The 12,410-nt window shown below is 39.0% G+C and overlaps 1 protein-coding gene and 1 long non-coding RNA gene across 2 annotated transcripts; both read left to right on the forward strand.

Moving 5' to 3' along the window:
* The first annotated feature begins 517 nt into the window (after positions 1-517).
* On the forward strand, positions 518-1,495 carry LOC149621056 (uncharacterized). The gene is made up of 4 exons (XR_016375274.1): positions 518-691; positions 789-854; positions 1,201-1,282; positions 1,352-1,495. It is a non-coding gene; the product is annotated as an uncharacterized LOC149621056 (long non-coding RNA).
* A 308-nt stretch (positions 1,496-1,803) lies between these two features.
* LOC149621057 (uncharacterized) lies at positions 1,804-9,882 on the forward strand. Its single transcript, XM_089855866.1, has 3 exons — positions 1,804-1,914; positions 1,993-2,899; positions 8,610-9,882. Exons 1-3 carry the CDS (start codon positions 1,804-1,806, stop codon positions 9,371-9,373), a joined length of 1,782 nt encoding a protein of 593 aa, XP_089711992.1. The 3' UTR covers positions 9,374-9,882.
* Positions 9,883-12,410: the final 2,528 nt, after the last annotated feature.

Genomic DNA, 12,410 nt, shown 5'->3' on the forward strand with positions numbered 1-12,410 from the left:
AATAAGCCTCAAGAGGACCCATTAGTGCAGCTCAGGCGAACCATAAAGAATTTAAAGTCGACTGTTTGGAGGCTCAATAGGAAAATTAGCAAACAAGCCGAAGAGAAAAAGATCCAACAAGAAGAAATCGACCGGTTGAGAGAAGAATTGGACGAATGGAAAATGGATGACATTCATGTAAAACCATGCTCAAAGCAAAGAGAGTATAGGGGAGGAGTGGAAAATCTTGTTCCACTTTTCTACCGCGCATCTTCAATGCGCAGTAGGCAGTACCGAGGCATTTCCGTTTGAGCCATTAAACGGTATCGTAGGTGGCGCGACTGAGCCGGAAACTTCCTCGTACCACTACACTAGTATAATTTAGGGGGAACATTGTAATTTAGCCTTGTGGAGCGGGGGAGCTTCCACTCCTCCCCTATACTATCTTTGCTCAAAGCACGTGTGGGCTTTGGAAAGTTGTCTGCTAGACGTTCTCTTTTTTCGCGCTTTTTTGTTTCTTTCTTGTGAATTCCTTTGCTACGGTAACGGTTCATCCTTTAATAATAGTTTATTGATTATCAAAAAGAGTATTCATGTACAAGAAAAGCTCTTAATAAAAGTGGAAGCTTTTTCTCCCAAGGACCCGAAAAACATAAAAAACGGAACAGTGTGAGTAACTGTGGAAGAAAAACGTTCATATAAGCCTTGACTGGTAAGAATCTATATTGAACTGAGGGGAAAACGCTGAATCTTTGTTTATGGTGATGTTTTTTATTATCATTAAAATAATACGTATGTTATCTAAACAGGGAAACTCTACGAAGTATGATGGATTTTGTGAAGGATTGTCGTGTTATGGTCAAACGTTTAAACTGGTAAGTGATGAATAAATTGTAACTTGGATATCAATAAGGCATGTAACGGATCCAAACCTATGGAAACTATTATACCTTGAAAAGTAAAAGATCTTTCTTGTTATTTTAAAAATTAAAAATACTAGCAGAATAAATAATTTATACAAAGCTAGTTGTATTCAAAAAATGGGTTTGAGGAATTCCCTAATCAGGCTAATCTTGAAGAAAGTTGCAGTGTCAGTTGTCACAATCTTTTGAACTAGCTAAGCATGTTTTATAAGCTTTGATAGCGAAAGCTACAATGTATTGGGAAACCTTTCTTGTTATATGTTCGTTTTCTTCTGTTTGAAAAGAAATTTTATTTTAGGGAAGATTTCCAATTTCACAAACTCTCTGCACAAAATTCCGAAATGAGTTTAGTAAATCTTCAAAGGTTGGCGATTAAAGAGGTATTTGCGCAATTATTGCAATATTGGCTGTTTAAGGCAAATATAAAATTAGGGAAACTTTGTTTTTAGGAAATGAAGACTGAGGAAGATTGTAATTATGATCACTTGAGTAAAGATGATCTTATCAAAGAAGTTAAAGCCAGGGATGATCGAGTCAGGGAACTGGAAGCCGAGGTATTTCTTACTAGTGTGAAATTAAGCACAAAAATATGAGACCCTTTTGGTATCATAGCCCATTTTAAATGTACAGAATGAGTTGTCGAATCTTATGTCCCTTAAAGTAGAACCAAACTCTGTGGGTGGGTGAATAATTAGGTTTATTTGTGAAAATACCAATCTGGATTGGCTCTGATCTAAGGGGATTGGTAACACGTCCCTCTTTAGTAACAAAGAAATCCAACAAGGACCTTTGTTCTATCTTGCTTGCCCCTTTAAAATACGCTCAGTCAATGAAAGTCCAAAGAATATTTACTGTTAAAATGAAATCTTAATTTGTTTAGCGTAATGTTTTAATTTCAAACATGGGAAAAGAGAGAGTGAAAACATCATTTACGATAAATAAGCAAATAGACGAAATTGAAAGACTCAATAGGGTCAATAAAGAGTTGGAAAAGAGAATCAAAGATTTGATGGTATGAAACATTTTTCATTTTCATGGTCGATAGGAAAGAGTTACTCCAAAGGTTAAGAGTTGATTGTTTGAAAAATAGGAGAAATGTGGAATGTATCATTTAGCCAACGATGAATTAGTGAAATCTGAACCCGTTGAAAATGATTCGGGGATTAATGGCCAGGAGTTATCTCTTCCAATTGTGATGCACAGTGTCGAAGCTGTCAATGTCCAAGGCATGCTGGGTAGAGAAGATATTAGTCAAGAATCGCCGGATTCTGAGCCTCACTATGTTGCGGAGGTTGGCAATGCAAACAACGAAACTGAAATTATCCCAAAAAAGTCTAAAAATGTGGGGATTATAACGCGAATTACGAATGCGTGTGTCCCTAAATTGATATACAGTGACAATTCGCCACTTTGTGTACCTTCGCCGAAGCTCGAAGCCGAAAACCAATTGAAAATGCCTCTCGACACAACGACGGAAAGTGATTCGTCACGAGAACCTCTTGAGAACGATAATATAATTATCGATTCTTGTTGTAAATCACAAAGTGTCTCGACAGAGGGAGAAACTGACGAAAGATCAACTCGATCGAAGGAATTGCGGGTTCCTGAATTGAATGTTGAAGTCGAAAAGCATTTGGATCTTTCTCTTGGCACAAATGGCGAAAGCGGTTCACTAGAATTAGCCGTAGAAAATGATCTCGATGCTAACCAATCCAGAATAACCTTGACAGGTGCGAAGAAAACAGATAGACAAAATCGAAGTATGGTACTGTGTTTGCCGAAACTGAAGCTTGTTGATCCAAGGCCACTGAGTGTGCCACCGTGTGTTCCTCTTCTAGAACGCAACCCAAATGAACTGTCAGAATTGACCTCCGTCTCTATGGAAATCAATTTACCCGAAGTTCCGATTAAAGTCGGAAATAATAGTTCGGTGTCCAACTCGGAGACATTTCAAGAAATCTCTCCAAAGAATTCCGAATCACGTTGTTCGGAAATTGGTAAGTCATTTTATACTTTAATCGTCTGAGTGCCTAGAGTGGGGTTTCATATTACCACTACTCCCAACGGTAGAAATATGCCAATCAATTAATTCCGCCTTCTCGGTGTATAGTCTAATGGCGTTTTCCATTTAACTGCTCTGAGATCGCTCTCGATTTGCTCTAGACGACATGAAATGCGCTTCATTTCTCGAGCTGCTTTAACGATTTTCTTTTCCCGTCCTATAATCGTCGATACAAATTTAGCGAGCTATCTATTCTGGGATCTCGGGTCCCCGGTCCAGCGCTCGGTAAATTGAAAACGGAAATCCGAGCATATCTAGCGCCCTTGAGCGGTAAATTGAAAACGCTATTGGCGGTACTGCTATCTAGGTGAAAAACTGAAAACACCTATTTAATACTCCTGTTAAAATCAGGCAGATCCATTGTTATATTCCATAACAAATGTATATTGTTACATTCTACAACAGACATATAAATCCTTGGATGTATACCTATTCTTGTACGGGGACTCACCTCTTTTACTCGGATGTATAAAGAATTTTTGGGGGTTAGGTATTCGGGTTTGGAGCTTCTTATGATGTAGTCGTGTTAATAGCGATAGACATTAAAATTACTGTTTTATATTAGAATCGTCTTTCACTTATTCCGTACACTACAAAATGGCGACGGAGATGGGATACGAATGCCCTAATTAAAACCCGATCATCAAATTAGCAAGACCTCTCTAAACAATATCAAAACCCTCATAGCCTAACCCTCGGTATCACCGTATATTCAACGACCGCACCCACATTCCGGAAGATCCTGACATTCTTCAGCAATATGGCGGTATACGGAATCCTTGGTCCTTTTGATATTCGAGTGGAATCTTGGTCACAGTATGCTGAAAGGTTGACTGCATATTTTGTAGCGAATGATATCAAGGATGAAGATAAAAAGAAAGCCATTTTAACAACAGTTATTAGTGCCAACACGTATGCGTTACTCCGCACTTTAGTAAGCCCAGACTCTGTCACTACTAAAACGTTAAAAGAGCTTATCGATGTATTGAACACACACTTCAATCCTACGCCTTCTCGTATCATTTCACGTTTCAAATTCAACAGTCGAAATCGTCAACCCGGGGAGTCTATAGCAACATATGTCGCAGAATTACGTAAACTCGCTGAACATTGCGAATTCTCCACTACATTGAATGATATGCTCCTGGATAGATTGGTCTGCGGTATACGCGACGACACTATGCAACGTAAACTACTTGCAGAAGAAAAAGGACTTACTCTAGCTGATGCCATAAAAATGGTGCAAGCCATGGAAACAGCAAGTCTGAACACGAATGTCTTAAATAATCCTCAACATTCTGCCCAAATGCAAGTAAACCAAATTACTAAAGCCAATCCTCGATTTACTAAACAATCGAAAAAGAAGCCAACACCACAAACACATGTTTCGCCGCCGCATGAAAACAGACTTAACTCTCCGTCCACTATCCCCTCACCACAAGGAAGAATAATCAACGGTAGATTTTGCGCTCATCCTCGTTATTGTATTCGGTGCACGAGTGGTGAACATAAAGCAGGCGAATGTCCTTATTCATTAACAACATGTGCTTTATGTGGCAAACCGGGGCACATAGCAAAAGCATGTTTACATCCACCAAATAAGATCCCGACAAAGTCGATGCCAATTCCTAAAAATACCAGACCATCGACTACGCATCACATTAATGCCAATGCCCAACAAGATGATGGTCACGTTGATATGATAGAATATGAAACAATGTATCATCTTTCACACTATGACGTTATACATGCCTTATCAGAAGACCCCAATGAAGCAAAAGTTCACGACATACCACCTCCTGAGATAATAACGTGCAAGGTCAATGGAACACCAATGGATTTCGAACTAGATACTGGTTCAGGCCATACAGTAATCAACGAAACCTCATTCCGTACATTCGCATGTCCAGTAGACATCACACCGTATCAAGGTCAACTACGTTCCTTCACCGGTGGCGTCTTGAATATCTTGGGACAAGCCACCGTGACAGTTCAATTCAATGACGTGACTTCAAAATTGCCATTACTCGTGGTCAAGGGGCATGGTCCTAATTTATGTGGACGAAAATGGATTTATTCAGGATTGAATATCTTGACAGTTTTACATCAACCAGGACTACAGCAACCTGTTACACAACCTGCAAGAACAGAAATAGCCAGGGAAGCAGTAACCAGCAACGAAGAAACACATGAAAGAGAAGTACGCGCTGACGTGCCCGAGGATAGTGAACGTTCTTCAACATCGACGCGACCAAAACGCACTATTGTCTTACCTATGCGTTATAGAACCTAGACTCTTAATAAAACACTAAAAGGGGGGTATTGTTATATTCCATAACAAATGTATATTGTTACATTCTACAACAGACATATAAATCCTTGGATGTATACCTATTCTTGTACGGGGACTCACCTCTTTTACTCGGATGTATAAAGAATTTTTGGGGGTTAGGTATTCGGGTTTGGAGCTTCTTATGATGTAGTCGTGTTAATAGCGATAGACATTAAAATTACTGTTTTATATTAGAATCGTCTTTCACTTATTCCGTACACTACATCCATATTCCAGGGTTCATACTGAACCCGTATAACCTGAGTTTGGGATTTGCTCAAAATTGGAAATAATCTCGGGGATTTCAAGTGGGTCTTCAAAAGTTTCCATCAAACCACGTTGGGCAGGGGCTTAGTGCTAATTAAGGATCGGGCACGATGAAATGGGCTCTGGTATGCAACCCAAAATAGCCAGGAATGACCTATAAAAGTGTTTTGGATTTTTATCCGAAAATATCGTTCGACGAGCTCTACTTTCCATCTTTTCTCCTCTTTAATTCAAAATACGGTTGTCAACGGCCTTAAATGTACCGAGTTTTTTTTCTTTTATCTTGTTTTGTCATCCTCGCTGTAGCTTATTCGAACCAATTATACAAAACAATTTCTTAAGTGCAAGGTAAACCAAGGATGATAGGCTGTGGATACGAATTCTGAGAGGAATACGCGCCGTAACTTCAGAAAAAATTGGGTCTGGTGGAACGCTAAAAATGGGGGAGGAATACTCGGGACGAAAGGCAGGTGGGCTACTTCAAAATTATACACTACTTAGCTCCATCGTGTTGGCTTAATTTTACTTAAATATGACAAGTTATTTTAAACTGTTTAGCTCACAAATAAAATTTGCAATTGAAACACTAAATTTTATATAGAGTTAATATTTAATAATTATGGTTTCGAAATTATTGCTAAATAATAGTGCACGTAGATGACGCTGCAATAGGGAAACGCCGGTAGGGATTTATTTGAAGGCGCTAGACGCATGTGCTTGAGTTCTTTCTCCCGCTTTCAAGGGGGATTGAAAGGATTATAAGATCATACATTTGATTAAATAATGTTTTAACCTCTAACTATGTCGTAAAATGATCCTTTTTATGCGCCAAAGAAGAAAAGATTTAAAAATCAAAGTATTTTTTTTCAAACATACTAAAATCATGTTTGGTTTCAACACTGCGTTAGAAGTTAAATTCCATTTTTAATCAAATGATTAATCTTTTCAATCGCCCTTGAAAGCGGAAATAACAACTCTAAATGACGCCTAGCGCGTTCAAATAAATCCCAACCGGCGTTTCCCTATTGCAGCAATAATTTTTAAATATTAACTCTATATGAAATTTAGTCTTTCAATTGCAAATTTTATTTGTGAGCGAAAGAGTTTAAAATAACTTGGCATATGTAAGCAAAATTAGGCCGACACGATGGCGCTAAAAATTGTCTAGTTTTAGAGTATTCCTCCCCCATTTTTAGCGTCCCACCAGACCCAATCATTTCCGAAGTTACGGCGCGCATTTCGCTCGGGATTCGTATCCACCCCCTATCATCCTTGGGTAAACATTTTACGTTCCAACGCTAAATTGTTATTTCAAAATTTCCCAAAAATTATTTAATGGTTTAAATGATTCGCCTGGGGTGTTAATATAAGAAAATGTTAAATAACACTGACCTGTCCCAACTGTCTTCTCGCCTACGCTTTTGTTATCCATGATTAATTTATTTAATGAACGAATTAAATTCCCGCTAAATCAGTTAAAATATCCGAATGGATTTTTAACATACTTCGAAAAACGAGTGAACTCTCTACCGATAAAATCAAATAGTGTTCAGCTTTTGGACCTTTCGCCTCGCAGAAAGAGAGTCCCGGGTTCGATCCCGGACTGTGGCACCGGGTGAAAAACTGGGTACAAACCCTTCTGCATAGAGTTCTGAAAGTTGTCTCGCCTCTTCTTAAAGGAGTTTTCCGCGCGGTGTTACCCGGTTTCGCCTTGCCATCAAAACTTGCTGAGGTTAATGGTAATAGTTAGTATAGGGCGCTGTCGGTAAGCTGTGGCGTAGGAGCTAGCCACCACCTCTCTATGCATTGAAATCGTGACCCATTGAAATATAGCCCACTGGGTGTTATGGACGCGCAATAAAGCTAGATTATTATTATGTATCAGAACCTTTAAAATGTCCTCTTTCACAAGGGTCTTCACTTCTTTCTTATCGCTGGTACCATAAGAAAATAATATATAGCTCTCTATAAATATGAAACGCATTACATTTTCATAGTACAGCATTTGCTTCCAAATTTGGCGCGCTTACTATTTACGACCCGTGGGAGAGGTTTTGGCACTATGAGTAAAGGGGGTCGAAACCGCCACCGCCACCTAAAGTGTCCGCGAAAAGCACGATGGGCCGGGGAAATATGTCCACCCCCCGTAGAGACCCGAGACACTCCTTACCTCGCACCACTGTAGGGACTAGCCTTGGTCGTCAAAATCTCGCACCATCCATCTATTAATTTATTATGATAATTTTGACGTGCATTTAATCAGTTATAATTATAATTATAATAATAATAATAATAATAATAATAATAATAATAATAATAATAGGCTTTTATTTGGAGCAATATCATAATAATTTCAAGACTTTAACGATTTATTTACAGTATAAAACTTGAAAATTTTCTAAACAAATATTTCAGCTTTATTAACGCCATAAGTTCTTAATAGGTAGCTTTACAATTGTACAAATCTGAATTCGGTCCAACGGGATTCTATCCAATAGGAGTATGCAATTGTTTCTGGTTACATAGATTTTTTTTAACAATAAGTTTTATCTATCGAAGGGATATCCACATTATTTATTTTTAATTATGTGTCAATTGTACTTTATTTCACACCACACAAAGTGGAAAATATAACAGTCGGGGGTGCCATTTGCCAGACAGAGATACAAAGTGAAAACTAGACCTGACAAGAGAGAGGGGGTGCAAGAACGATATAAATTGGTAACTTGTGTTCACTCAGCATCAGCTGGTATTTGATTATCCTAACATCCTTTGAATATGAAAATACGACCTAACTAGTTTCGCGCCAAGGTTTCTCCTGCATTTCAGTTGATGTTCATTCATCTCCTTTTGGTTGATGAGGTCGTTTACTCATCGGCTGACGCCTTGATCAGCACTGTTTCTTTTCTTTAACACTGAGTTTTCGTAGAGACCTTAGGATTACATTTTTTATGAAGTGCTCTTGAATATTTAATTATGTATTTTTGATACTAATTGTAAATCGTATGTGTGTCGTTTCTATATTTCTTTTAATCATTTTCTGTAGGAAAATTCAAGAAGAAAAGTTCAACTCGGATCAATTATTCTGCTGAATATAAAAGGGGTTCACAACGTCATATTAAGAAGGGTAACGAAGAAAAACGCTTCAAATGTGATCGGTGTGACTATGCCAGCACAGTGAAGATTAATTTAGTCGCGCATCAACGCATTCACAGTGGTGAAAAACCCTTCAAATGTGATCAGTGTGACTATGGATCCACGCAGAAGGTTAATTTGATCGCACATCAACGCATTCACAGTGGTGAAAAACCTTTCAAATGTGATCAGTGTGACTATGCCAGCACAGTAAAGAGTAATTTGATCACCCATGAACGCATTCACAGTGGTGAAAAACGCTTCAAATGTGATCAGTGTGACTATCGATCCACGCAGAAGGTTCATTTGATCGAACATCAATGCATTCATAGCGGCGAAAAACGCTTCAAATGTGATCAGTGTGATTATGGATCCACGCAGAAGGTTCATTTGATCATTCATCAACGCATTCACAGTGGCGAAAAACCCTTCAAATGTGATCAGTGTGACTATGCCAGCTCAATGAAGATTAATTTAGTCGCGCATAAACGCATTCACAGTGGTGAAAAACCCTTCAAATGTGATCATTGTGACTATGGATCCACGCAGAAGGTTAATTTGATCGCACATCAACGCATTCACAGTGGTGAAAAACCTTTCAAATGTGATCAGTGTGACTATGCCAGCACAGTAAAGAGTAATTTGATCATCCATGAACGCATTCACAGTGGATAAAACCCCTTCAAATGTAATCAATGTGACTATGCAAGTACGTGGAAGAGTTCTTTGACAGAACATAAACGTAGAAGTCACATGAATAACTAGATGGATTTGAAAAGGCTGCTAGACCATGTAAAATTTCTTTTTAATCGTAACATGAACATTTTAAATATTGTTGGACAAAAACTTTATCTTTCATCCTTTTCTGTAATGAATGGGCCGTGACTGTTAATGCTAAAATAAAAAAAACATACAGAGACGCCTCATTATCTTGTTGTGGTTGCAAGGCTAGAGAATTGCCAATTGCGCAAATGGGGAGGGGGCAATCGAGAGCGAATAAATACTTGTAACTTGTCTTCTCCTTCATTATCTTGTTGTGGTTGCAAGGCTAGAGAATTGCCAATTGCGCAAATGGGGAGGGGGCAATCGAGAGCGAATAAATACTTGTAACTTGTCTTCTCCTATCTTTTGCTTGCAATTAATCCGCGAACATCTGTTAAACATTTTGAGGGAAACATTTAACGACCATTTGACCTAAGGTTTGTGGATAATGTTTTTTATCCGGTAAACATTCTTATCACTATATTTTTACCTCTATTATAGGCAAAGATGAGAGAAAGGTGATAGAAACAGGCTTTATAAAATGCGCTAAAAAATGGCAAAATTAGGGGGTAGTTAAAACAGTTTTATAAAAGTTTAGTTTCAGTACTCATATCCTTTCCGCGTGGGTTGATGGACCTCCTCATCTTGTCTCTGTCATCCCCTATGTCAACTATGCGCGAGAAAGCTGCGCTCAGGCGCCCGACGTACCGTCCGTAGATTTACCCCCGTTTTCACCACGCATGGATCACGGCTGCCTATACTGATTATCTCTCCGTCTCTCTCTCTCTCTTCTTTGTTATAGGAACGTTATGCTATTGAGAGGTACCATCTGGGACGTTTCTGCGTCTGTCTTTCTGTTCTTTGTTACAATAGAGCACGTTCGCGGGTCGCACATGGAAGTAAACGTGTTCCCCATTTCTGAACTGCGTACACTTTTTCCCGTAACTGGGGAAATTGTATTTCACTATGTTAACTATTTTAATCGAGTACCGATCGACTCTTCTAGTGGCCACTATTCCATCATCTGCCTAGTCTCTCGCCCATTCCACATAAACCGAATCTGTCGCATTGTCGTCTTACTCCACCATACGAGATGTAACGAGTAACGTATAGCCTCCAAATGGCGGGACATCTACCAAAAATGTTCAAGCATTTGCGCTATTCATTATCAACTGGTCTCCGACTAATCCACTTGGAGAGCAATCCGTCAAATGAATTGAAATGATTGCCTTGAACTGCATTATAATCGTTAGACCTTTAATTACGGGAACTGTCTAGCCTTCACATGGTGGGACTTCCTACAAATGTTCATGCAACTGTTCTTATCCTACTTTTTCGTGATTCACAACCCTTATGTACTTCGTTTTTGTGTAATTATTAAACCAGACCTACACGGAACTTTTAACCTCAGGATTCGTTTCATCGCATTAAGTTTTAATGAAACTAACGATTTAACAACAACTAAGGTAAGATCAAAGAAAAGTGGAAAATAAAAAGTCACATGAATTAATAGATGGATTAACATTACCTTGAATGTTGATTATTCGCCAAGTAACGGACTGAAAATTATGAAATAGGTCTCAAAATATAAATTAAAATTTGGCCACGAAAAAAATGCGTAAATATATTAAAAATGCTTTAAAGACGAGACCACTTCCTAATTTTTTTCTTAAAGAGCTATTTCAATTCGGGGGGGGGGGGTAAAGGAGATATTTTGAGGCGGGGTTTCGCTAGTCCCCGCCTAGGCGTCATATTGTGCGGGAAATTTAGGATAGAGTTCTTCAGTGGCCCGCACGGAGGGAGGGTGAAACCCAGCTCCGTTTATTGGCAGGTCCAACTAAGAAATTTCCCCCCTTCAACTGATATAGCTCTACTGGGTTGGTAGCGCACCCAACGGTGAAAGTCGGAACTAGGGGCGATTTTGCTAGTCGTTTTTTAACAAGGGGCTCGGGTGAAGCTGGCAGGCCTTGTACCGCCGAAAGAAGATTATCAAAGTTGGCCATGGGATGTTGGGAATGGATACTAGGCATCTGCAGGGTGGGAAATAAGGATATTTTTAAAACTGGAAACTGGGCCAGCGACCCCCCCTGACCTGGAAAAAATAAACTGGTCCATGACCAGTGACCAGGGCACGTCAAGGTCAGGGGGATCGCTGGCCTAATGTCCAGTTTAAAAAATCCTTGTTTCCTACCCCGCAGACGTGCCACACGCATTATTTTCTTATCTTAATACTACTCCAGTACTAAATTCTTACCGGCTCCAAGTCCGAGGTTTTGCAAACTTTTACGTCTGCTAGGCATTCTTCTTATGGACCGTCAAGTGGTAAACGAAAATTACTAGAGAAACTTTAAGTAAAAGAAATAAGAAACTCGTTCGCCAAGAAGAACAAATAACAAGGAAAAGATTCCTCAGACGTTATAAGACTTGCGGAGTCTTGAATGATTAATTTAATTTGGTTTAGTAGTAGGATGGATACTATGAAAGATTGTGTTGTGATGATGAAACCTTTAAGCTGGTAAGTAATGAAAATATTTCTTGAACTTGAGAATGTCCCAAAGAAGCAATCTCTCTTAAGGACTCTCCCCCCTTTATCCAGACTTGTTGTTTTGATTTAAAATACTACACTACGCAGTCCAGACCAAACATATTTTTTAAATACAGCGTCAACAATTATAACACATGGAACAGCCATCCATAGGATACACCTTCCCCATTCTTGAAATGACGCGGCGAGATATTTATTTTTTGATGGGGTAATCATTGCGTGGAATAACTTGCCAGAGGTTTTTGTGTCTTCCGGCTAGCGATATTCAAACATTAACTCAGGACCACATAATTTTACGAAACTACATGGCTATATGGGGGCTCAAAATCCTCTACCTGTTCCTGGTAAAAAAAAAAGAGGTCTACGCCTAGTGTAACCAGGGCTCTACATAAGGATATCTTTTTA

Source organism: Phalangium opilio, unplaced genomic scaffold (genome assembly GCF_054372755.1).
Source record: "Phalangium opilio isolate 3A_F unplaced genomic scaffold, DU_Popi_V2 ptg000209l_1, whole genome shotgun sequence".
NCBI classification, from domain to species: domain Eukaryota; kingdom Metazoa; phylum Arthropoda; class Arachnida; order Opiliones; family Phalangiidae; genus Phalangium; species Phalangium opilio.